We start from the raw sequence: 27,078 nt of genomic DNA, 5'->3' as shown, positions 1-27,078 counted from the left end.
ATGTGCAGCAGGTCTGATGTGTACTGGACACATTGGACTTACTGTGCATGTGCTACACAGTTAATCTGCACACACACAGTAGCCACAGCTCTGACTGAGTTGCCAGACATCCAGATGGCCAGAGTCCTTAAATCCCTTCCAGAGAAAAAATGAAGATAGAATAAGGATGTTTCATTTTGTTTGGGTTTTTTCCTGGTGTAGAACATAGCTTATCCTTTATTCTCAAATGTAGGAACATATTAAAGTGGATACACACCTCATCACATTTTAGTCTAAAAAAGAATTTCCCCCAGATAGAGAGCAATTCCCTCTGCTCATGCATGTTCATGCAAACAACTACAGAAAACAAAACAGAGCTGTGATAAAGATTCTCCTCTGCAAACTTTTACAGGACAAGCAAATCCATAACAAATGAACTACATAGGCTTCTCTTAAAGAGGACTGGCAGCCACTTCAGATTTTCTGACTACAAAAAGCTTTTCAATCTGGAAATATTTAAACTATTCAGGTTAATGCTCAGAAACCTCAGCAACCCAGATCAGTCACAAGTCAGAGTCTCAGGAAGAGAGTTAATTGTCTTGGGCCTTGCCTTTTGTGTGGTTGAGATTCAGCTTCTTAGAGTGCACATGCTGTTTGCTTTCCCATCATTAAGACTGTGAGCTAATAACACTGTCACTAAAGTTTTTGACAAATTCCCCATCAATAACTATTCCCTAAAATGAAGATGCAAACTTAAACATGAAAATAGCTTATAAGACCCAGCAGTATTTTTGATAATTTCTAAGCATGCTTGCAGTTCCAATGTATGGGGAATTTATCTATATTTTCTTACTGGAGAGAAGTCTGAAAACACTTTGCATCTGCATCTGTGCCTAGCATCCAGCTTTTTTTGCATGACCTGACAATGCACAAAGGAGTCTGCTCCGTTTCTGCTTCACTCTGGGGAAAGGCCTCTCTTGCCTTCATTTGCACGCTCAAGCTGTCAAACTCTCAAAAGTGGCAGCAAAGAGGTGTTCCTAAACATTATCTTCAGCAGAAAATTATGCTTAAAAACACCAGGCTCAAATCACTCTCTAGGACAAAAACATAAATTAAGGGACCACTGGAAAATAAGACATGAAACCAAAGTCTGAGGTGTTCAAACTTGCATTCATATTATGTGACCCAAAACTACAAGAACAACTTTTAGATAAACAAAAAAAATCACGTTGTTTTTTCTCTCATTGCATTTTTCTGCCTTGCAGACATCATCAAGGTCTGCTGGTTGTGTTTTCAAGAGGAAAATATATTAGGTGCCTTACCCATAGGCACCAGGTTGTGAGGTGCACCAAGGCCTTCTCTACTCCACTCTGAACCAGCCCCATCCATACAGACATTCCCAGCCTAACCCTGAGCCTCTTAAGTTTGCCAGCCTGTCTCCAGGAACCCAAAGAGGACATATGCCTGAATGAGGCCTGATGAGTGCTGAGCAGAGGGGATCATCCTTGAACCTTCTGGCAATAAGAGAAAATAGGAGAAGACCCGTGAGAGCAAGCTCCAGTGTGGCACTGGGCCTGGCAGTGCTGTGGTCCTAGGCTCCTATTCTTGCCATAGGATCTGTAGCTACCAACATGGATGGAGCCTGGGTGGGCACCTGGAGGTTTCATCACCCATGTGGCCACATCATGACAGAGTTCAGCACCCTAGGATACATGTATACAATTCCTGAGATGACAGGTAAACCACGAATAACGAAGGATGGGGCAGGGGCAGAGGGGGGAAGAGAACAGCTGGGGGATCACAGCACATCTGCTGCTTCCACTTAACAAACTGTAAGTTTAACACATTGCAAGGAGCCAAACATCCATCACAGACAGCTGCTCTGCAGGTACTCAGGACTACATTCACCCCTGTATCACTGTGAATGGGAAGGACTCAGCTCCAGTACTGCACATTTGTGGATGTCCCAATATGAAGACTGAGGTCACCCTGAGTACCATTTCTCCAGCTTTTCTTCCAGGAGAGACAAGCACACCTTTACTCATGGGGGTACAAAACCTGTCCAGAATAAAATCTGTCCACTGCTGCCTCAGCAGTGTTCCCATAGAGCACAGCATCACTGACCTCATCTGTGAAGGCAGGTAGGACGAAATTTCTTTGATAGATTAAAAAAACAAGTTATAAAATTTTCCTGCACCACAAAGGACTGAATACCCCGTCTATTAACCAAAGCTTCATTTGCCTTTGCCCTTCCCCAGCAACTTTTAACAAATCTTTTCCTATTCTAACTTTGTGCTCTCCTGTGATCTTTCTAACTCACTTAGATCTTCATGTAAGTGTAGTTAAAATACTTCCCATTAACCACAGGCATTTCAAAATGAAGAGAAGGGCACCTGAAGCCCTAACAAGGAAGATGCCTGCTCGGGGTTCGACTGAGAGGAGCCGCAGGCAATCAAGGTCCCCGCGGCCTCTCCTCAGCGGGAAAACAGGAACGGAAAACAAGGTGTAAAAGCACGTGAATTGAGATAACGACGCGTGAAACGAATTCGGATGGAGGAGATTAGTGTAATTTACTGCTATTTACTCAAATAGTGAGGAAATTAAACCCCACTACCCATTTCTCTCCTTTCGCAGTTGGAGCTGTCCCCCACCGCTGCCGGCTCCTGCCTGGAGCCGCGCTCAGGAGCGCCTGGACCCGCTCTGCCCGAGGTCCCGAGGCTGCAGCCCCTCCGCACACCGTGTTCCACCCCGGGGCTGCAGCCCCTCCGCACACCGCGTTCCACCCCGGGGCTGCAGCCCCTCCGCACACCGTGTTCCACCCCGGGGCTGCAGCCCCTCCGCACACCGTGTTCCACCCCGGGGCTGCAGCCCCTCCGCACACCGTGTTCCACCCCGGGCCCGCCCTGCCCGGGGCTGCAGCCCCTCTGCACACCGTGTTGCAGCCCGGCGCCGCCGGACGAGGCCTCCTGGGGCACGCCTGTGTGGCCGTCCTGGGCATTTGCCCTCCGCCTCCCCGCAGTGCGGCAGGCGCAGCCTTTCCCTGGGGTTAACCAGCGCCCGGACGCTGCCGGCGGGAGGTTGGGGCCGGCCGGGGTCGGCCGGGGCTGCCGTATTCCGTGCGGGGCTCCGCTGGGGCTGGGCACGGAATGGGCTCCGTCTGCCCCAGTGGGGCAGCCTCAGTTTGTCCTCTTCCCCATGCACAGACACAGCACAGCCCTTTCCAGTGCAAAGGGGCCTGAGCACAGGGCGATTCTCTAATGGGCTGAGTCTGACTCAAGTGCCACAGAGCTGACAGAGGCTCCTGCCTTGGAGTGGCTGTGTCAACTGCCTACTCCAATTCCCACCCTGTTCTTCAGCAATCAGGGACGAATCCTTTTGGCATCACCACTTAGCCAGAGAGGAGAAACAGCCTCCCCAGGGGCACAGTAGAGTCCCATCGCTGGCCACAACCAAGTTAGCAGTTGGCTGGGTGCTGGCTAGTCTCTTCCAGGCTGCCTCTCCCACACGAGGGTTGGAGGAGATCCCTTCCCACCTAGGCTGTTGCAAGATCCTATGAAGATTCAATTTTCAGAATGGGAATAATTGTTCTTTCTCCTTAGCTCTCAGTGTTCTGGGGACTTGCCTGTGGAAATGAGCCCCTGCCTGTGGCAAGAGAGGATGCAGGGCATCTGTGTTTCCGGGCACAGCTTGAGCAGATGCTACCTGTGTGCACTGAAAATGGGGACACCGAGATGAGCTTTTTCCTTGAGGCCAGCATGAGCCATGGGGTGAGTGTACAAGTCAGGGCTGGAAAGCTTTCAAAGCGTTTTGCTCTGGTTAGGTGAAACAGTAGTGTTGGAGATGTTAGCCTGCTTCATGCTGTTCCTTGCTGCTCTCCCCTCACCCTCATCCTGCCATGTTTTGCCTGAGGCATAGACATGAGACAGTGAAGCCAATGGCCCACACTCACACACCCTGCTGTAAAGGAAGAACAGAAAAAGATCTCTTCAGGTATCTGTCTTTAATCAAGATGTGTTTCAGGTATTAAAGAAGCTTTGTAGACAGAATGTCGGACTCCAAAAGAGAAGGCAGGATCCCGGGTTTTGGTAACTGATAACTGGAAGGGAAAATTGGGAAGAGGTGAAGATGTTGCCTCATTGTCCAGCATTGTATTCAAGTGAAGGCTGTCCAGCACAACACACTGGTGGGATGACTGTCTTACCTTTCCCAGGCTGTATTCTGCTGGACCTGGAATCGTTCCCTTGCCAGGAAGTTTGGTTTTTAGTCCCATTGTGTACTTGGGAGCCCTGGTTTTGTAGAAATCCATATCCACCTTGGCAAATGCCGCAGGACCTGGTGTCTGGAAAAGAAGCAATGAGCAAAGAAGAATCCACAATGTACAAGAGACAGTGTTGATTCTTGCTGTGTGCCCACAAGTACTGTGTGCTGCTTTAGATGTCTGGCCAGAGGAGCAGTGTGGAGGTCTGGAGCCTTTGGAATGAGGCCTCCTTGGGAAGAGAGGTAGATTTCCCAGAGGACAAGGGAGATTAGTGCCGTTAGTGCCAGTGAGCTGTACCATGCCAAAGCTGCTGGTGTGGAAAAGTAAGGGGCTGCAGGTATCGGTGTTACTGGTAATAGCAGAGCCAGAGGCCCTGTGGCAACCTGGGCTTTGCTGCAGGTTCAGGGAAGTTTGTGTTACATGGGGATACGGCAGGAACAGGGGCCCTTGTGCCCTGAGCAGAGCAGCTGAGATTTTGCTGCTGCTGTGAGAGAGCAGAGAAGCACAGCTCACCATTGCCAAGTCATGAAAACAGCTCTGGTATTGACTCTTCCCTTTCAGGGAGTAGCATGGCTCAGCATGAGTGTATGCTGTGTGAGGTCCCAGAACCCTGGGCAGGGTGTAGGCGCCAGGACCTGGAAATGGAATAGGAAGATGGCATTGGTCAGTCCTGTGGGAAAGGGTGCAATGCCTGGGTGGAAGAGAGTCAGCCTGCCAAGATGTCTGAGAAGAGCAGGAAAGGTTTCCTGCCCCTCATCCCAGTGCCTCTGGGTTTTTTTGCATGAGGTGTGCCTTGGCTGTTTGAAACCAGAGCTGCCGGTTCTCTGTGAGATGGGAGAAGTTGATGCTGTGGGACAGCAAAAAGTATGTTGAGGACACACTGTGTCTTGCTGCCTAGGCTTTTTGCTAGGCCTGTTGAAAAAGTTGCAGGTGCTCCCTGGAGGATACGCAGGCTGCAAGAGTGTCTGTTTCCCCAAGTTCCATACCTGGTGTTCGGGAACCTTTTATGTCCTTGGGTCGGGACGCCAGGCTATTCGCCGGTGCTTTATAATAGACATGTTTGTTGGCAGGATCTGTCGTGTAGTCACCTGGGACAGAGAAGGAGACAAGAAGAAAAGAAGTGAAGCTGGGAATATGTAATTGCAAGAGAAAGAGAAGTCAGGAGGAGGTGCTCAGTCCTGCTTGTTTTCTGTCTGGAGCAATCTGAATCCCATTCAGGACATGAGCAGAGGGTTTTGTGCTCCAGTGGCACAAGGCAACAGTAATGCATGCTTGTCTGGCCTGGAAGAAGGGCCACAGAAATGCTACTCACTGGGTCCAGGTGTGACCAAAATCTTGGTCTTGGGACGTGCTGTCACAAGTGCTGATGGAGCCACTTGCTTCCCAGTCTTGGTAATAGATGATTCGATGAAGTACCGAGGACCTGGTGAGCAGGTTGCTGCAGAGGGAGCATTGGTCCCTCGAAATGAGTATGCAGGGGCTCTGTCTTTGGTGGGATCATGAGCCATATGACCTGGGAAGAAAAGCCTGTGAAAGGACCTGTGTCTGCAACTGTGTAGTGAGAGGAGGTTTCTAACTGGAAGCAAGCAGTGTGCTGTGCCTCCTGCTGCCACTACCTCCACTGCTAGTTGGTTTACCTGTTGACCCAGGGATCCAGTACTTGGGACCTGGGGTGCTGAATTCTGCAAGGATTGGGCCCCGTCGGGGATGAGGTCTCCAAGTGCCTACCCAGCGTCCCTCCATGCTGGTGGCTAGAGAAACTACAGGAAAAACAGGAGAGCTACCAAAGGGCTTTTCTGACACAGCACTGGTACGGAGCTTTTGTGTAGCCCAGAGCAAGAAGAAAGCAAAACTAGCATCACGAAAGGAAGTGAAGGAAAGGGAAGGGCAACAACTAGTAACAGATTGAGGAGAAGGAGGAATGGGGAGAACAGCAAGTTAGAAGCAAAGATGCAGCAAAAACTCCTGCTGTGCCCTCAGGCAGCAATTTTTGCCGTAGAACACAGCGCTGGCCTGGCTGGGAGGTAACCTCTGGCGTGTCTGCACACAAATTTGCTCAGCTGGAGTGTGGTGCTGACTGGGTGAGGTGCAGGGAGGGACACAAGCTGTGACATCATAATCCATTGCTAGGTGGAACTACTGTCATTGACATCCACCACCACGTGACATCCCAAAGGGCTATTCTTACCCAGTGATGGGAAAAGCCCACTGTGATGTTGAAATCCTTAAGCTGTTCAGGCTGACATGGAACTGGCTCAGTGTGGTATAGGGCAACCCCAGTTTATCCAAGACTTGCTTGTGTCCCCATGTGCCCAGAGACCCAGCACAGCCCTTTCTATTCCAGTGGTGCCTGCGCACTGGGCTTCTTTAACCAAACATGCTGAAATAAACTTATTCAACACCAATTTGTTATGAATAAGGAGACACTTTAGTATTTCAGTGCCAGGAACGTGAGGGATTACTCCTCCAAATTTGTTCTGATTAGCAAACAAAATGCATCCATTTTATATCCTTTTTCTTCTGTGTCATTTTTACATAAATTCTTTTACCTAGTATGCACCATATGCCCATTCTTAAGCTTAACCTTTGCAATGATTGGTTTCACGAGTTATATAACTTTAATAATATTCCTACCCGAAGACTATCATTGGCTATCTATACTGAGATCTACTGATTGGAATCTTTAATTTTCGAATTAGGTTGGAAATGTTAGGGAGATTCCAAGCAGACTAACTGGTGTTCCTGACAATATCCATAGCTTCTTGTACAAAGCATAAGATATCTCATAAATTCTTGGTAAATTTACTCTAGTAAAATATTTTAAAAACACCACTTCTAACAATCTTATACCATATACGTCATGGCTTTCTACCTGCAATCATAACACTTTTGTCTTTCTTATAATAAATAATTTTATCAGTGTATTTGTAACAGGCGGAGTAGACTGAAGTGCTGGCCAAAGAGCTGAGAGAGGCTCCTGCCTTGGAGTGGCTGTGACAACTGCCTACTCCAATTCCCACCCCGTTCTTCAGCAATCAGGGATGAATCCTTTTGGCATCACCACTTAGCCAGAGAGGAGAAACAGCCTCCCCAGGGGCACAGTAGAGTCCCATCGCTGGCCACAACCAAGTTAGCAGTTGGCTGGGTGCTGGCTAGTCTCTTCCAGGCTGCCTCTCCCTCACGAGGGTTGGAGGAGATCCCTTCCCACCTAGGCTGTTGCAAGATCCTATGAAGATTCAATTTTCAGAATGGGAATAATTGTTCTTTCTCCTTAGCTCTCAGTGTTCTGGGGACTTGCCTGTGGAAATGAGCCCCTGCCTGTGGCAAGAGAGGATGCAGGGCATCTGTGTTTCCGGGCACAGCTTGAGCAGATGCTACCTGTGTGCACTGAAAATGAGGACACCGAGATGAGCTTTTTCCTTGAGGCCAGCATGAGCCATGGGGTGAGTGTACAAGTCAGGGCTGGAAAGCTTTCAAAGCGTTTTGCTCTGGTTAGGTGAAACAGTAGTGTTGGAGATGTTAGCCTGCTTCATGCTGTTCCTTGCTCTCCCCTCACCCTCATCCTGCCGTGTTTTGCCTGAGGCATAGACATGAGACAGTGAAGCCAATGGTCCACACTCAAAACCCTGCTATAAAGGAAGAACAGAAAAAGATCTCTTCAGGTATCTGTCTTTAATCAAGATGTGTTTCAGGTATTAAAGAAGCTTTGTAGACAGAATGTCGGACTCCAAATGTGTAGGCAGGATCCCGGGCCTTGATCAGTGACACCTGGAAGGTGATATTGGGAAGAAAAGAGGTGAAGATGTTGCCTCATTCTCCAGAGTTGTCCTCAAGTGAAGGCTGTCCAGCATAACATACAGTAGGCAGGCTGTCTTACCTTTCCCATTTTGTAGTCTGCTGGACCTGGAATCCGATCCTTCCCAGCCATTTTGATTTTTAGTCCCATTGTGTACTTGGGAGCCCTGGTTTTGTAGAAATCCATATCCACCTTGGCAAATGCCGCAGGACCTGGTGTCTGGAAGAGAAGCAATGAGCAAAGAAGAATCCACAATGTACAAGAGACAGTGTTGATTCTTGCTGTGTGCCCACAAGTACTGTGTGCTGCTTTAGATGTCTGGCCAGAAGAGCAGTGTGGAGGTCTGGAGCCTTTGGAATGAGGCCTCCTTGGGAAGAGAGGTAGATTTCCCAGAGGACAAGGGAGATTAGTGCCGTTAGTGCCAGTGAGCTGTACCATGCCAAAGCTGCTGGTGTGGAAAAATAAGGGGCTGCAGGTGTCGGTGTTACTGGTAATAGCAGAGCCAGAGGCCCTATGGCTTCTTGGGCTTCTGCCCTGAGCAGAGCAGCTGAGATTTTGCTGCTGCTGTGAGAGAGCAGAGAAGCACAGCTCACCATTGCCAAGTCGTGAAAACAGCTCTGGTATTGACTCTTCCCTTTCATGGAGTAGCATGGCTCAGCATGAGTGTATGCTGTGTGAGGTCCCAGAACCCTGGGCAGGGTGTAGGCGCCAGGACCTGGAAATGGAATAGGAAGATGGCATTGGTCAGTCCTGTGGGAAAGGGTGCAATGCCTGGGTGGAAGAGAGTCAGCCTGCCAAGATGTCTGAGAAGAGCAGGAAAGGTTTCCTGCCCCTCATCCCAGTGCCTCTGGGTTTTTTTGCATGAGGTGTGCCTTGGCTGTTTGAAACCAGAGCTGCCGGTTCTCTGTGAGATGGGAGAAGTTGATGCTGTGGGACAGCAAAAAGTATGTTGAGGACACACTGTGTCTTGCTGCCTAGGCTTTTTGCTAGGCCTGTTGAAAAAGTTGCAGGTGCTCCCTGGAGGACACGCAGGCTGCAAGAGTGTCTGTTTCCCCAAGTTCCATACCTGGTGTTCGGGAACCTTTTATGTCCTTGGGTCGGAATGCCAGGCTATTCGCCGGTGCTTTATAATAGACATGTTTGTTGGCAGGATCTGTCATGTAGTCACCTGGGACAGAGAAGGAGACAAGAAGAAAAGAAGTGAAGCTGGGAATGCAAGCCAAAGAGGAGGTGGTGTTCAGTCCTGCTTGTTTTCTGTCTGGAGCAATCTGAATCCCATTCAGGACATGAGCAGAGGGTTTTGTGCTCCAGTGGCACAAGGCAACAGTAATGCATGCTTGTCTGGCCTGGAAGAAGAGCCACAGAAATGCTACTCACTGGGTCCAGGTGTGACCAAAATCTTGGTCTTGGGACGTCCTATCATATGTGCTGATGGTGACACATACTTCCCGGACTTGGTGATGGATGGATGGATGAAGTACCGAGGACCTGGTGAGCAGCTGTCTGTGGAGGGAGCTTTGGTCCCTCGAAATGAGTATGCAGGGGCTCTGTCTTTGGTGGGATCATGAGCCATATGACCTGGGAAGAAAAGCCTGTGAAAGGACCTGTGTCTGCAACTGTGTAGTGAGAGGAGGTTTCTAACTGGAAGCAAGCAGTGTGCTGTGCCTCCTGCTGCCACTACCTCCACTGCTAGTTGGTTTACCTGTTGACCCAGGGATCCAGTACTTGGGACCTGGGGTGCTGAATTCTGCAAGGATTGGGCCCCGTCGGGGATGAGGTCTCCAAGTGCCTACCCAGCGTCCCTCCATGCTGGTGGCTAGAGAAACTACAGGAAAAACAGGAGAGCTACCAAAGGGCTTTTCTGACACAGCACTTGTACGGAGCTTTTGTGTAGCCCAGAGGAAGAAGAAAGCAAAACTAGCATCACGAAAGGAAGTGAAGGAAAGGGAAGTGCAACAACTAGTAGCAGATTGAGGAGAAGGAGGAATGGGGAGAACAGCAAGTTAGAAGCAAAGATGCAGCAAGAACTCCCTGCTGCGCCTTCAGGCAATGATTGTTTGCCAGGCCTGCAGCAGTGGAGAAGCGCAGCGCTGGCCTGGCTGGGAGGTAGCCTCCGGCGTGTCTACATGAGAACTTGTTCAGGTGGAGTGTGGCACTGACTGGGTGAGGTGCAGGGAGGGAAACAAGCTGTGACATCATAATCCATTGCTAGGTGGAACCACCGTCATTGACATCCACCACCAGGTGACATCCCAAAGGGCCGTTCTCACCCAGTAAAGTGCAAAGCCCACTGTGATGTTGAGACCCTTAAGTTGTTCATGCTGCCGCACTGCCATATTGCCTGCAGGGCTCCTGTGGGGCTGGGCATGGGGCTGCCATGGAATTGGCTCAGTGTGGTATAGGGCAGCCCCAGATTTTCCTCACACAGACTTGCTTGTGTCCCCATGTGCCCAGAGACCCAGCACAGCCCTTTCTATTCCAGTGGTGCCTGAGCACAGAGCTTTTGTCCAATGGCTCATGTCTGACTGAACTGCTATCCACAGAGCTGAGAGAGCTGACAGAGGCTTTTGCCTCAGTGTATCCTTGAGAATTGCCCACTCTAATTCTCACCCCACGCCCTAGAAACCAGAGTAGAATCCTTTTGACATCACCACTTAAAGCCAGAAGGGAAAAAACAGCCTCCTCAAGAACCAGAAGAATTAAACAGTCTTTGTCTCAAACTTCTACCTTTTCTTGCTTTGGCCCTTCCATTAAGTCTTGGCCTAGGAGGAATGGAGTGAGTAAGCAGCTGACGTGGCTTTGCTTCTGTCCAGGCTCAACAACTGAGCTTCTAATCTTATTTAGCAACAATGTAAATGTAAGAATGGCCTTCTTTGGGGGTGAATAAATGTTGTGAGTTAGCTGTAACTGCCACTTACTCCACCTGCAGTCATTTACAATGGGACATCCCTGAAATGAGCTGGGAAGTTGATAGTATCTAATGCCCAGTTTGTGCTTTGTATCTTTTGATGCTTTTCCAAGGTCTCTGTGTCCTAAGCTTACTATTAGAGGGGAGGGAGAGAGCAAAGCTATCAATATTCTCAGTTGTTCTGGCCTCTCAGTTTGAGGGCCCCCAGTTTCTGCATCACTCCTCAGATGCTACTGATGTCTTCAAGCGTTTTTTTCCTTTTAATGCCCACTTCTCCAGGTTGTTTTGGGAGTTCATGGTCAACAGGCTTTTCAGTGTTGATGCTTCAGGAACATACAAACTCTTTCAAGGTTTCCCTAGGAGGGTTGGACAGAGTTAAGTTTCATTATTCTGATTTTGCCAGTAGTGTGTGAATCTCTGTGCCTGCAGTATGAGTGTTTCTGCCAGGTTTTTCCTTGCCCAGATTTCATGACTATTTGTCAATAATACCAGTTGTTACCCATGCTTTATTTAGTGACCCTTAAAGCTTTTCAGTCTCCACGTTTTTATGGTTTGAGACCTTTATGGCTTTTTTTTTCATTGCTGTGCTACATGGGCTGTGGTTAATATAGCATCAGTTAGGAAATACATTCTGAAGCATATGAATTGTGATTTGAATAGAGATGCTGTGGGTGAGGTAAAACAGTGGAGTGGCAAACCAGTTGAGAAGACATAAGATTCCTTTAACACAATCTGATTTGTTTAGTAAAGGGCACTTAAACTTCAAAGGCACACACAGATGGAATTTTCTCCCACTGGTCAAGTACTCATGCAGTATAACCAGCAGTTTTCATAACACTTGCAGTCTTTGACACACTAACAAAGTTGTATATGAGCTTGCTCTCTTACCGTAGGTGAAGCAGATACTGTGAAGACTGGCAGGAGTTAATGCATTACCAGTGCAGCTGGCTAATCACATTTCTTGTTGGATTATTTAAAAATGCCAACATTATTTGATGATTTCTAGTTCTTGTGTTCTTTGTGGCATTCAGCTGAATCTTCTGCATCCTTTTTTTTTTTTTTTCTCTTGCTTTCATCTGTGTCCTATATCAGTGCAAAGCTATCAAATAAGTTTTGTTTAGATGATGCTTTAGAGCCTACTGATGGCAGCTCCTCCAGACTTGGGGTACAGTTTTCATTCTGGAGACTTAAAAAAAAAGCCATTCCAGTAAACAGCCTTCTTGGGTGATGGTATGTTAGCTGTGAAGCCTATTGATAACAGCTACAGATAAAAGCTTTGCAGTGGGTTGGAGGTGTTAAAGCTGGAGCCCAATGATAACAGCCCCCCAGAAGCATCCCACAGAAGGGGGCATTTACCCTGGAACATACTGATAGCAACCCCATGAACCATCCCTTTTGGAAAAGATTCAAAAAAGGAAGGGGACAACCCTCGGTTTCCCAGAACTGCCATCAGCATCTCCAGAGAATGAATGAAAGCTAGAAATTTATTCACAAAGTCTGTGAATAGCAATAGGCAATGACTTGCAAAACAGGATAATTTATTGGTATTGAAACTGGCAGTGGGTGTAACATATCTGGCACATTTTTAATACACTTAGCATATTTTTTCAAACTTCTTAAAAGGATATGCTGTAACTGATCTGTGTTTAGTGAGAGTATGGAAGAATGTTGCTGGAAGTTGTAACCTGTATCAAAAAAAAAAGCATGGAAGAATGAAAAGAGGCCTATTAAACCTGTTAAACACTTCAGTTGTAATTACTGTGTGGCACATGATATATTATTCACAAATAACTGGATTCCTCAACATTTTCACTGCATGTTACAAGATCTTTGTACAGTGCTCTTTAGGAAGTGACACAGTTGGCTTAATTAAAACGAAAATTATTATAACATATTTTTACCTGTATGTTTCAGAGATAATTTCACTGATGTGGAGAATATCTGCTGTACACACAGCTTCCAGCACAATACATGCTGATGCAGTCAAATATCGAGTTGTATGAGCTTTAGTGTATGCCACACATGATGCCTTCTTTGACAAATAAAAGGAAAAAAATGCTAAAAATGTCAGCAATTAAGTTTGATCTAGTTTCAACTTTTGCTTTTAGAAGAGATGGAGGCTTAAATATCTATAAATTTAAGGTCTTTCACATCTGTGCAATTTCCATTCTGATTCATTTAAGGACAGAATTTGAGTCTTTACCTCTCATCATCAAGGTTATCTTAACAATTAATGAAAATGCTTTGGTAAATTTGTCTGGTTTTCTTTTTTCTGTTCCACTCCACTGTGGACCTTTATCAGTAGCACTCCAATGCCAAGAAATACAACTAAAAAATTTAATTACATGGAAATGGCCAGAAATACCCACCATGAGCATTCTTTTGGTTCAGACTTTGGTTCAGACTAGAGTTATCAGACCCTGATGTACCTCAGATTCCACTAACATGTCAACTTTGTAAACACATTTAGAGGTCCTGAGGCTGTCTCTATAAGCTCTTCAAAACTGTAGAACTGCTGCTTCAGTCTAGGGACTCATATGTGAAATGCTTAGTGGACCAAGCAGTATGACAAATGCTTTTTGAAATCAAAATGAAAAATAAAAGAGAAACATAAACCCCAAATCATTAATTACATTTTTTTTCCTTGGAATATATGATGATAGCTATATGTTCATAGGAGAAATCAATTTGATTTTCAGCTCTAGTAATTAAATAAATGCCATGTATTTAATAATGCCAAAACAAACTTTTAAAACAAAAATTTGAGATCACACAGGCATCAAAATCTGTGATATCACATAATTTATGGTTTATACAATCAGGAACTGGCTTGCACAGCTCTAATCCTCCAAGAGAGATCATGGTATATGTAGAATAACCATGAAAACCAGCATGGGATGGGAGAATGTGTTCTATACCAGGGCTGTGTTTCTGTGTTTCTAGCCACCCTGCACAGGTGGTTAGCCCATAGAAAGGTGTAACTCTGGCTCCTTCCTCTCCACCCTTTATTGAGCTGAACGGAGTTGCTCACTAAGGAAAGAAATGCATGCCAGGTACAGCTTGGCTCCAGTATACCCCAGAGCAAGGGGATAATCCAAGGACAGACCAGGATACTCACTGTGCAGCAGCTTCATCAGGGCTTCTAGCTAGTTTATTCCAGAGAAAACATTACATTAATTTTACATCAGTTAACATTTTAACTTTAATTCTTCAGTTACCTTAGTGGAAAAAAAAATATTTTTTATTTTCATGTAAGATAGCATAGGCTTGAAATTAAGTCTGTGATAGGTAATTTGGGTTTTTTTAATAATCATAGATTTATTGATTAACTTTTCAAATAAAAAGCAGAAAAAATCTAATACCTTATAAAGTAAAGAATATTATCTAAGGAAAAAAATTAGTTTGCAAGGAGAGTATTACCTCCTATTTTTGGAATTTCTGTAAGATTCCTCTCTCGGCTGTATTTCAAGAATCTGTCTATAGGTTGCATTCCTGAGCATATCAGCCTTACAGATCGGTTAATAAAAGTCAATCAGTGATTGTTTAACTGGTCTGCTACTGCCTGAAGCAGAATTACAAAAGCTGAATGTATTCAGAACTCCACCAGGAGTTTCTGTCATCTTAAAACTCCAAGTGTATGACCTCATGGCAACTAAAAAATAAATATTCCACAACAGCTTGAAGAAACTTGCAGTTACTATGCATTCACGTCAACAAAATAAGAAATCACACTTGAGGAATAGCAATGTTTTCACTTTTTGCTCTTAGAATGATTCATTTAGAAATGGAAACTAATGGCAATAGAATGAATAACATGAAAAAACTGACAAGTAGAAACTAACAAATGCAATTAATTAGAAAATAGTAATTTGATTGCTAAGTAAGAACATTTATAAGCAACATAGGATTGTCATGTGCATTAATCAGGTTCACTGCAGTTCCAACTAACTGCTCAATACTAAGTCTCCTCACATATTCTGAATATCCTGACTGATTTACCATGTCCTGACTTACATAGTCCTGACTTTGAACTTTCATTAGTGTTCATTCTTCTGCATACTCAGGGTATATTTTGTTTCATGAAGATGACTTTCAAATGCACTAAAGTAATTTGCTAATGCAAATTGTTTTTCTTTCATGAAAATTTTTGTTAAATGTGAGGAGAAACACTCCAACTAATTGCTATAGAAACAAATCTGCAATCAGCTTTCATTAATTTTTAAGTGAATTTATAATGAAATAGTATTATAGTAGATATATAGTATTATATCTTCTTAATCCATTGCTCTAATTTGTAACTTTGACCTGAGAATTAGTGAGAATATTTTACTTATGTAATGGGAATTGAAGTCAGTAAATAAAGTGATTTTTTTTTAGTTCAATCAGGAATTTTAGTTCAACTATTTTTGCAATAGTATTTTCATATGCATTTTCTTTCAAAAATAATAGCACTTCTTCTCACCAACACAAGTTCTAGAATCTTTAAGATTATATAAATATAGCATTAAGATGTAAAATTTTGGAAGAAATTCTGTATCTTGGTTGCACAGCCAGAAAGCTACGTGCTGTTTACCTCAAAGTCTAACAAAATTAGATGCTGACCTTAAAACCACATCACATGCTGTTCCTATTTTTCAAAGCTCCTGATGGATCATGATCTTGAGTTTAAAGGACATACATGTGAGAAGAGCTCAAGTTTTAGAAGAGGCATGGTTCTGAACTTACATTAGAGAAATACTGAAGAAGTCTGTGTTGCTTTTAATTAGCATGGATTATTTAAATCTATTTAAATTTAAAAGGTTAGAGTTTAGTATTAGAAAAGTGAGACTTGAATACCCACACTGCTGTGAAATTCTGCAAAATGAAAAGTCAGATTTGGGCAGTCATCATCAGTTTCTCATTGATAGGCAGTGATTTCCAGTCAAGATGGATTTATTTCTACATGTAGCTTAATTTCAGAATGCATAGTTCAATGCAAAAGATTGGAATATCAATTGGTATCAGCACAGGGTTTTGTTTTGTTTTGTTTTGGTTTTGTTTGGTCTTTTTTTTTTTTAATATTTAGCTTGTTATGAGTAGGTTTTTTGAAAAAAATCCTTACAGTAAGCATCTCAGTTAGCAAAGCTTATGAAGGCTATCAAGAAATAGCCTTACACTTCGATATAAATATTTTCATTTGGTATGGCAATCAGCCTAACTCCTCTGAAGGCCTCAGAATCAGTTCTGCTAGTTTTTCTCTTTATTCTGGTTCATTTCTCAGGAACTTCGAGGGAATATCACCCAAATTGGTGCTACTTGTTCATTTTCCTCTGAAGCTTTCAAAGGAAAGTGTTGAAATAGATCAGGCCACATGCAGCCTTGTTTTATACAGTTACCAGACTTGTACCATTAGAAAATGTGGTGCATTTATTTTAAAGCATCCTTTCCACTGCAGTTGTGTGGAACAATGATCTGCTGAATTTAATTCACAGATCAAAGAGGGAGGAAATTAACCAACACAGTAAATTGATTATTTCATGGGTGACATAACCAAGGCAATGATTTATCTTAATAAAGAGCAACATCCCTCTAGTCCTTAACTGAATTCCAGCCAATGCAATAATACTCAGTTGTTAATGACTTTGATGTTGATGTGGAAAAGTGAATGACTGTATAATCACTGAAATGAGACCTCATCACAGTTGGAGATGTTTAAGCCAAATCATTTTGGACTGTGAAAAGAGCCCTGAGTGGTATAGATTGGCTGGGTCCCAGATTTTCAGCCTTAGCTAAACAGGGCCTGAAAACTTTATCATACTGCCATGCCTCAGGCTGGTCTGCAATTCTGACAGCCCCAGAGACTTGCAGTTTAATGTATATGTGTGGACTCACTGGAGAAAAATAATTCAGGATTTAGAGAATGCCATGGAGGTATGTGACACCCACCTCGCGTAGGTAGATGAACTCAAACTTTGACTCCCAAGCAAGTCCAATGGCCAAAGCTGGCAAGAGGGGCAACCACGACATGCTGGTGACCCTGAAGAGGCTGCAGGCTCGGGGTGGCGCAGTTGAGGCACTGAACCCCGGGGGTGTCGGCGGTGGCTGCCGCGGAGGCAGAGGCACGGCGCGGCCCGGGGCTGCCCGCGGGACCGCCGCTCCATCGGGGCTGCGCCGCGCACGGGAGCGGGAGCGCTCCGGACAGCGCTGCTGCATCGCCCTGCGGGGCTGGGTGCGCCTGCCACGCAGCATCCGCAATAAATACCTGTCTATCTGCAGCTATCTTTAGGAGAGGGAGCAGAAGAAAGGAAACAGAAGTCAAATAAGAAAAATTATACCGAGAGCTTATGTTTATATCCCACATCACTAAATATGGCTTAGGAGGCTGAAACGCAGCATTAGTCATTTGTAGCAACCTTCACCTCCCCCTTTACCCTTCCCTACAAACTCTTAAAATAACAAAACAGGCTAAAATTAGAGCTGCTTTATAGTACATTAATTTGATCATCATTGTCTCAGCACTGATTGAAGACCTCACATTAGTAGGAGTGGTACCCTTTACATAAAGCTTCCCCGATGCTGATGCTCAGCTCTTGGATCCAAGGAGGAAGTCAGGTCGTTATTTTCTGCTCAGGTTTCCTTCATAGCCACTCAATTCCCAGAAAAGGATTGCTAGCATTGACATTACTCCGTCCATGCCTTGTTAACTTTTCTTTTTTTTTTTTTTTTTAAAAAAAAAGACAGGAAGAACACTTTGCATCCTCCTAGCCTGGCTTTGCCCCATGCACACTTTGAGAAATCAAGAGGAGATGAGGGAGGAAGATTATAGCAATTTACAAAGTGTGCAAGTCCAGCTTTTCTAACCTCAGCAGAGAGGCAGAGGCAGCTGCAGGTAGGTTTGGAGGAATTTCAAGAACTCACCCTATTTGAATACCACACAGCCTCCAGGCTCTAGAAACATGATACTCTGATGCTGATCATTTAAGGGAAAAAAGGGCTAAGGATTATTAAACTGCTCATCCAGGCCTGCAGCTGGGGGTGACTCAGAGTGCAGAGTTGGAAAAATGCCCATGTGGCAAGATTAGAAACTCATTTGTGCAGTTTATGTGGCCTTGCCAGGAGCCTCCGTTTTTTCCAAACCTTCAGTTTATTAACTTTAAAAGCACTCCTTTCCTGTTGGGGATCTGGCATGGCTGCAGCCCGGCAGCTCTTTCTCCTTTTGTATTAACAATACTTAAAGGCTTTCTTTCCTTTTCAAAATTGACTGTGTGAGATCATCTGGAATTTTCAAATGTGCTCACTCTTTCTTTTCATTTCTTTCTTTGTCCCAGGGTTCAATTTAAATCCAAGTGCTTTTAAACTAACTGTATTCATCCAGCCAGTACTTTCAGGAGTATATGTTATGAAAGCAGGAAAAGAAAAGGCCTTCTTGTCATCAAAACCATAATAATTATGTGTCAAATGTAATTACTACTCTGTGGGTAATACATCTAATACTCGGTGACAGAGTAAGCAGCCTGCAGAAGTAGAAAGTAACCGGTGGCAGGATCAAATTTGATATAAAATTAACCATCATGCTTAAATACTCTGCCTCATAAAGTTCTACCAAAAATGCAAAGGCAAGGAAAAAACGGTTTTTTCTTAATCTAAAATTGTTAATGTGCAAAAGCTCAGTTCTCTCCACCTCCATACAATGAATCACAGCTCTTTTAAAATAAGAAACACTGCTATAAATGCATACATTACAAGGATCACACTCTTGTGATCCTCATCTAACAGGAAGGAATTAAGTGTGGGAGTTCTCTGCTCTTAACCCATTATGTTTCCTCATTATTATCTTCACACTGCAGGCTTGATTCACTCGGTAAGAAACAAGCTTTCCACATTTCCTTGCCTTCTTTAAAATACACCAGCTAATGAGCAGCTGGTGAAACTGACATGTGCCTGTGAATTTGAAGACTACTGAAATGTGTAGTCATATTCTGAAGGAGCAAAAAACTGCTATGTCAGGAAACAGTATTCTAAATATGACAGCATGTGTGAGAAACTTGTCCAGTTTAAAAAATACATGTCCTCTCCTCCCTAACACTCTGATAAGTAGACTTAACAAAATGTAACGTTCAAAAAACACTTCAAGACATAATTATTTGCTAATGGAAGTCTAGATCCTGAAAATAACTGTGTTTAGCAGTTATATTATGAGTAAAATTCATTAATCTAATTGTTACCTAAAGGCATACAGTTTTTGTAGGATCGGTGGTTTTGACTGGAGCTAACATTATATATGCATGTGTCTTTACTAATTTGTGTAGGACTACATAATAGTAAAGTTAAGAATATTAATAATACACAAAATGGCTCTACATTCCATTCCTCAGTTTTACATGCTCCTGCATGATAATCAGAAAAACAGGATTTCTGTACATTTTCATTTCAGCTTTATTAACATGCTTTGATTTTCTTTACATTTGATTTGTCTTTCTATTTCAGGAATATTATGTTTCCTAGCAGGCATAATTAATTAAATAATAATAACATTAGTGATCTTTGAAAAGTTTGAAATATTTTCAATGTCTTTACATCAGAATTAATTTTTTTCAATCTAAAATTTCTTTGAAATTTTGTAACTTGAAATACTCATCAAGTAACTATTAATGGTTCATTATATAAATAAAAATCATGCATATAATTTATTACATTGAAAGCCTGATTATAAAGATCACAGTCATCCAATTCAACAACAATGTTCAGTCACAGTTCTTAAAAATTCAGCAGTTAAAAAGTTACTCCCAAATAAGGAACTGACTAATATTTGGTGATTTTTAAATTGCAGGCTTGGGGGAAAAGAAACCACCAGCTTTTAAAGATTTAGTATGATATATTTATTATATTTTCTCTGGGCCTATTTGCCTTTTTACACATATCAAAAACAAAGCCCAGAGGGTTTTTTTTCTGATTTTTGAACACTCCAAGTGTTTTAGTAAAAACTATTTGTTGAGTTAAACCCAAAGTTTTTGTCTAATATTAGGTGTGAGAGAATGAAGGCATCTCATGGATTTGTTTTTGCCTACTCAATAGGCATGTTCAAATATGATTCTTCTTTTTAACGAGACTTTGGAATGCATTTCATTGATTGCCAGACTATGTGTATATAGACATACTTAGCAGCATCTGCTATCAGTCTCAGAGCAAGAGTGTTTGTAAAAGTTACTGGCATTACCTAGAACAAGAGGAATATAGCAAAGTATTTCCACAAAATAATCTCAGTGTTCTCTTGTGTTTATTTCTTGAAAAGATTTCACAAGTCTGTCTCCTATAAATGGTTAATCGGGACCAATTTTAATTTATGGAAAGTAGGCACTAGAAATCACCATGTTCAAGTTAGCAGGAGAAACTGATTGTACCATAATGAAAGAGCAGTGGTGATTAATAAGGGTTATTTCTTTAAAAACAAAATTCATCCGAATGGATAAAATATTTAGTGTTTGCCTGGTACACATACATTAAGCCTTCTCCAGCCACCTTCAGTAGTATTCCCAGTTCCACTGGATGTACTATGCAATACAAGCAGTGCTGTCTATGCACATAATTATCAGCACTTGAGGAACACAGGCCCAACAGCATTCTCTGGCTTTCTTTTGATAAATAAGACTGATGAAAATAATGGCTCAGATCTGGCAGCTTTGGTTATGATTTCTGAAGAATTAAGTCAACATGAAAGAAATCATGTTTTCAAACAGTATTGTTCCCTTTAGAGTGATCCCCCAGTTTATTGTACTGTACTCACTGGGTCCCAGGTTCAAATGCAACTTCTGCTCATCAGTCACCACTTGTTGCTTGAACTAAACAATTTTCAACGTGACTAGAATTAGCTCCCAAAAGAAAAAAAGTTTCAAATACTTCTGACTGGCTTCCAAATTGGAAACACCTGTAAGAGTTATAGCTTTTCCTGACATAAATTAGTGATGAGGAGCTCATATAAGAGCTGCAGACAGAAAAATAAAATTGTGCCATAACTATTTCAGGTACCAGAAAAAGGATTGCAACTGGGTAGATATAAGAGAAAAGAATATGTGACCTCAGCCTGCTGACTTCCTATAATACCAAAATAGATGCTTGATACCTCTGTTGTGTTAACCAGAAAATGACTGCCTGAAGCAAGATCAAATGTCTCATTAGCACTTATAATCGCTTCCATAAGATGAAAACAGATGAAAGAAGAAAGGATTAAATTCAAACAGTAGATTAAAAAAATGGATCACTTTTGTCCGTGGTGTGCCTTCTCTCTTAGATGGGCCCCCTGAGTTCAGCAAAGTCATTATAAATGGAGTTTCAGAAAACCTGATCCCACTTTTCACAGTGTTCATAAATACAGTGGATAGTTCTTTGTCTAACCAACAGTAATTACAATAAAGCATAAAATGTCTTCCTGAACCAGTTTTAATATTACTTCCCTCCAAACTGATGACAGCATGTTCTCTCACCTCCATATCTCTATGTTTTCAGTGTGATAAAAAAATCTGCCTTAAAAATTAGAAAAGTAATGTTCTTCCATAATTCTAGAAATCCACCTTGATTCCATCTCATCAGTGAAGTTATCACTTAATTTAGTCTATCCTATGGGCTGTGCTAGTCTATGAGATTGCTGTTGATGATGCATGAAGAATAATATTGATTCATATTACAGTTGCATAAATTTGATATGTGGCTCACCTACCCACACACAGAATACATGAAGTAAGGGATAGCTACATGCACTTGCTTGGCTACATTTAATGACTTCTGACATGTGTTCAGGAACAGAATACTAATAAGAATTTGTTTTTAAGAAGTGATGCTAGAGATGGAGGTTACTGCAGTCACTCTGCATAGTGAAACATGGTAAGGACCACCAGATTTCATCTTCCAGAAAAGATGACTGACAGACCAAAGCATATGCCAAGTGATGCTAGGTGATGTTATTTTTCAATTGTGTTTCTCTTAACTATAACATCTAACATAACTTGTGGTAGTGTGAAGGTGTGTGTGAAAGTGACAGCATTTATTTCACTGAATACTCACAATGTAAATCCAAAAATTACACATAATCTTAACTGGTCAGTATCCTTTATCAGCAGCTGTGAAAAATCCCACACACTGATGAAAATGCTGTAGAAAATACACAACAGATTCTGTGGAAGGTTGATGTTTTGCTGTTTCCCGTTTGGATTTATTGCTTCTGATTGAAGGATGAATGTAATGCATGCTCTCCACAATGGGAAATTGTACTTTTGGTGTACTATGTTTTTCATGCTGACTTAGACATTTCTTCCATTAAAGTGATGTGCTTACAGCAATTGCAAGATCAGGCTGTAACTACAGTGACCAGGGCTAAATTTAAATGACAAAACTGTTGCCTCTGTTTTCCACAAAGAAGGAAATGTTGATTTAAAAAGTAATCTTCAGTTTATAGCTCCCCCTCTTTCACCACTATTTGAATTTTCTAAAATCCTCTTCCTTCCCTGTGCAATTCTTCAGAATTTCTTCTATCCACTTTCCTCCCATATATATAACAAATATGTCTTTAATATTGAATTTTCTGTACTTATTAAACAAACTGGAATTTAAAAATACATGCTGATTATAAAATTAGTTTTCTTTTGCAATTTTCTTAAATTTTTTCTTACCTCCATTTCCTGCCTTTAATATCTTCTTCTTGATGAGAAATTGTATATTTATAATAACTAAATCAAGACAGAGATGACTATAAGGCATTAAGCATGTATCAGTTTTGCCCCTTGGTTCCACCATCTGTTGTGATACACACAGTGCACTTCCAAAAGAAAAATATTTTCTGCTTTAAGCTCATTATAGAACTGACAAACTTAGATAGGAAAATAATAATTCTCTACATTGTCGCTTTTGCTATTTCAACATTTACTATCAGCTGCTACTTAAATTCAGCTCATTACAAAGCATACTGCTCAATCTACTGCACAAAAATACAAGTCAGCATTCAACCAATTTAGTTTGAAGTAAAGACCACAAAGGACTATCAAGATATACCTTGGGCTGTAAAACCAGGGTTATCAGGTTCATAGGAAACCTGAAGTCAATTACACTTCTCAGAATGTTCTGCATCTTTCTTCAAATGCAGAAAATTAATGCAATTTCTTAAGTCATGAAAATGTGTTAAATCTGTAAAAGTAATAGAGATCCACACCTTGTATATGAGAAAAAAAATTACATTTTCCCGGAAAGAATCTATGGTCTCATTTTTATGGAGACAACACCTTAAAAGAACTGGCAAGAAAAAAAAATACTGATACAGATAAATATGATAAAATATTACTACCAAACTCTATTTTAGTACAACAGCAATATATTACATGCCCATAAAGTTAACTTAACCAGGAAAGCACATTTTTCAGGAGTTCAGAAAAACAAATTGAGTTTTATAAATAGTACGATCATGAAGTCATTCAAAACAATGGACCTTTCTCTCAACTATAAAAAGCTTCTAGATCTGTTTTCTAATGTTTCTTTATATAATCAGGTTAAAAAAAAAGGAAAAGGAAAAAAGCTTTTTATTAAACATATGCTATTCAATCTGCTTTTTACCTTTACAGATATACTATATGCATGTGAAGATAAATTATAGCACATAGAGATGCACACTGACAAAAAATGGATTATTATTAACATTTATTATATAAATTTATTAATAACATTTATTATATACTTTGGTAAAATCATTGGTATGACTTTTTGCATGGTGACATTCTGTGATCTATCTGGAATTTACCCCTCACAAACTTTAGGAAATGCTGAAAAACATGTGGTTACTTGTCATCAAGTTTATATAACCTTGCCCTGCATGAGAACTGCAACTGGCCCCTCCAAAATAAAAACAAAATAAGGAAGAGATACAGGGGTTCCCTTCCCCCTTTGCCAAATGAATACGTTTCTGTGTCCTGTCCTGGCTCCAAGAGAAGGAAGTCGGGTTCAGTTGTCAGAGTGCCAATGCTGTGGCTCAGGAGAATAGAACTCACTTGCCTGTTCTTGCACTGATGTCCTGTGTGAACCTGGGTAGCTCACAGTTCCCTCCCTGCCCCTGGAAAATGAGAATAGCACTGTCCTCAAGCCAGCTGTGGCACTGATGAATAAATACGAGGCTGCAAAATATCCATATTTTGTGAGGGGTGGGAGCACAGGCACAGCAATACAATTATTTCTATTCTTCAGTTGGCTCACAGAAGTATTGTTGCACAACATACTTGGAATATACAAATACACTTTCTCTTTCAAATTATCCAACACAGATAAAGTTATCTGAGTCTAACCATTTCAACTTTTTTTTTTTTTTTTTTTTTTTTTTCAGAAAACTGAGAATAACAAAGTCTTGGGGTTTGGTGTTGTGACATCACAACCTAACTTTACCCATCCATTTAACCATTTTTATTAGGCAATAAATGTTACCTCTCTTATTACTGGAATAGACATAGATGTGACTATGTTTAAGTATCCTAAACCAAAATATTTTTAGATCTAGGGATTTGAAAGATTTTTTTAATGTATAAGGGAATAGTACTGGGAGAGTAGTGGTACTGCTTGTACATAACATATACTTGATGATATGTTTTGTACTGTTCCAGGCAGAATTGCTTCACTGAACTCAGTGGTCCAACTTTTATTTTTGTGATTCTGTCTTTCCTTTCACATAGTCTTATCTCAATTTATTAAAAAATTAATACCTGATTTATTTAACTGAAACCTATTCCTTTAATTAAACTTGGAAATACTGTTGAGAGTGAAAATACTCTTGAGTACTAACTGTATTTCCTCAATTAGCTTATTACTTTTTGTGGGAACTTGCAAAAAAGGACAAAAAAGCTACCTAACAACCATTTGAAATTAAATCACTTAGTCTTCATGTAAAAGTGTTTTCCTGTGAATATTTGATTCTCCATTTACCCACCACATGTCCAGTAAAAACAAGGGATGGAAAGTGGCCATTTCAGTGACCTTGTGTCCCTCCCTTAGAGGAAGACAGCTGACAGGTAGATATATGAACAGTTTGTTATTGCAGATTCCAGATCTCGTGATTATCTCTGACTCAACTTCTGGGGTTTTGTCTGGAATTCCTGTGGCAGGTCAACTTGTGTACTACTCCTTGTCTTTACCTTGTGGCGACCTCAGATTAAAAATACACCTTACAATAATATATAGCAGTTTCCAAAATTACTGTTTGAGTTGAAATAATGATGGCAAGTTCCAGACTTAGAATGATTCAAAATATATGTCTCAAAATGTAGACTCCAGTTTATCTGTGAAGATATTATCATTATGAGTTTATCTGCACTTTTTTGGTTTAGTTTTCAGCTTTACTTAATGCAGTAGATAGAGTAGATAATTGCCATTCATTTTCTTAATGAATAAACTATATAAATTTTATCATCTTTCAGCATATTATGTGATACTGCAGATGACATATTTTTAAAATATCTTTTTAGAATTGCTTTGGACTTATTTGATGAGGAAAGATAAGTATTTACATCTAAATCTCTTTTATATGTTTAGAATATATGTCTATATTTATTCATTGTAAAATAAGCAAAGTATAACTTATGACTCAGTGTCACTAACATTTATAAAATAATCTATGTTCCTCTGGTAAATAGTTTGGAGATAGAGTGGAACACATTTTCAAATTTTGTCTAAATCTTTCTGCTCTTCTATCCAATATCAGGGTATATTTCTTTGCCTCCCCTAAATAAATTTCAAATTCTACTGATGTCATGTCCTTTACTAATAGTTTTTAGTACATTAAACCTCTTCAAAAGTTTTATTATTCAACAGAAAAAAAAAAAAGAGTGAACTTTTAATCTTTGAGAGCTATGGATGTCTCATTTTTGAACACATCCTAGTAACCTAGGATAAGGTCATTTATGGCCTTTCTTACAGCAAAAAAATAAATGCTTTTTATCCCTCTTCTCTATTATTAACTTCCTCCTGTAGATAGAATAGATGTTCTGGCAAAGATTTGCTGACATTTTGCTTCCTTCTCATTAATCTGTATCTTCTGAGCCCTCACTATAGCACACCTATCATTCTCAGGGTGGTGTTGCAGGATTTCTCTGATTTCCTGTGGGAATACCCTTCTAGCAAGATGCAAAAGCCAGGAAAGAATTGTGTAATTCACTATAAAGTCAACAATGCACATGTTATTGGAGGACTAAGGGAAGAACAGGGGTGCTGAACAGGACAAGGGTTCTGCTATTTTTGCTCATCTCTCAACCCAAGATTAGCCTCCCCTGCACATAAACACAGGAAAGCAGGACTTCTTCAACTTCAAACTGCAAGTTGGAGCAAAAACCTAAATTTGGGTGGTTTGCCAGGGCTCAGTCCTGACCCTGTGCTATGATTTGTTGTTTCTCAGTAGTAATAGCTCATTGGGACTTCCTGAAAGGTATACAAGTACCAAGAAATACAGCAAAATAAATGGATGTGAAAAACAACAAATAGCACTTCATTAGAGATTGAATTAATAATGCAGAAATATATATATTTAAATTTTTCCAGTGGCAGGGGTACAATCACTAGAAAGGCACAAACTTTCTAACCAGGCTTGGATAAAAGAAAGAAAGAAATACATAAAGGAGTCTACTGCCTCGACAAAGGCATGTGGATATAGCTGTTGGGTATATCTCTACCATTTTAGATACTGTATGGTATCAACCTTGCCTCCAGCCACCACTCTGGAAGCAGTCAATATTCCCATACGTCTTGCAGCACGTTCTGTTTCCACCTGAATATCCCAGGTAACTCAGAACATCTCAGATGACACCAGATGTTTGACTTTGACACTGGGGACCACCCTTCACATCTGCATGCTGTGAGCCTAATAAATAAATACACTGCAAGCCCCTCTTACTGTGCAGGCAACATACACCCAACTTCAGACTCTGTGTTTTTATGCTTCTGTGTTGGCATTTGATAAGGCCACTGTCAGAGGACAAAAGAATAATTCCCTCACTTCAAAGCTTTAGACCAATACTCTTTATCTTCTCAGGTTAGGAGCATAATGAAGAGAAGATGAAACACACGTTAAAGAAGAAATGCTTTGGGAATGGATACAGAGAAGGTGAGATCCATGCTCCTTAAACTGCACTTCCCTTCCTT

The 27,078-nt window shown here is 41.5% G+C and overlaps 2 protein-coding genes across 2 annotated transcripts; both read right to left on the bottom strand.

The window, feature by feature from the left end:
- Positions 1-2,901: 2,901 nt before the first annotated feature.
- On the bottom strand, positions 2,902-9,658 carry LOC144246388 (uncharacterized). The gene is made up of 4 exons (XM_085582392.1): positions 5,815-9,658; positions 5,550-5,675; positions 5,224-5,325; positions 2,902-4,983 (listed from the first exon to the last, which is right to left on the bottom strand). The coding sequence occupies exons 1-4, from the start codon at positions 5,978-5,980 to the stop codon at positions 3,980-3,982; spliced, it is 1,398 nt and encodes a 465-aa protein (XP_085438518.1). The 5' UTR covers positions 5,981-9,658; the 3' UTR covers positions 2,902-3,979.
- LOC110475249 (ciliary microtubule associated protein 1A) lies at positions 7,910-9,841 on the bottom strand. The gene is made up of 6 exons (XM_085582390.1): positions 9,715-9,841; positions 9,411-9,611; positions 9,100-9,201; positions 8,627-8,748; positions 8,115-8,252; positions 7,910-8,005 (listed from the first exon to the last, which is right to left on the bottom strand). Exons 1-6 carry the CDS (start codon positions 9,839-9,841, stop codon positions 7,910-7,912), a joined length of 786 nt encoding a protein of 261 aa, XP_085438516.1.
- Between the last annotated feature and the right edge of the window lie 17,237 nt (positions 9,842-27,078).

This window comes from Lonchura striata, chromosome 5 (assembly GCF_050655825.1).
Source record: "Lonchura striata isolate lonStrDom1 chromosome 5, ASM5065582v1, whole genome shotgun sequence".
In the NCBI taxonomy this organism is placed as follows: Eukaryota; Metazoa; Chordata; class Aves; order Passeriformes; family Estrildidae; genus Lonchura; species Lonchura striata.
The sequence above is the reverse complement of the archived record's forward strand: the minus strand, read 5'-3'. Positions and strand labels throughout refer to the sequence as shown.

Bases quoted from the DNA above. Each gene is read 5' to 3' on its own strand.
- LOC144246388 (XM_085582392.1), bottom strand. From the start codon at position 5,980: ATGGAGGGACGCTGGGTAGGCACTTGGAGACCTCATCCCCGACGGGGC. The intron at 5,326-5,549 runs GTGAGTAGCATT...TCTCTGTCCCAG, and splicing joins TTTGGTCACACCTGGACCCA to GTGACTACACGACAGATCCT. The intron at 4,984-5,223 runs GTATGGAACTTG...GATGAGGGGCAG, and splicing joins AAAAGGTTCCCGAACACCAG to GAAACCTTTCCTGCTCTTCT.
- LOC110475249 (XM_085582390.1), bottom strand. From the start codon at position 9,841: ATGGAGGGACGCTGGGTAGGCACTTGGAGACCTCATCCCCGACGGGGC. The intron at 9,612-9,714 runs GTAGTGGCAGCA...TTTTCTTCCCAG, and splicing joins TAAACCAACTAGCAGTGGAG to GTCATATGGCTCATGATCCC. The intron at 8,749-9,099 runs GTATGGAACTTG...TTCCATTTCCAG, and splicing joins AAAAGGTTCCCGAACACCAG to GTCCTGGCGCCTACACCCTG.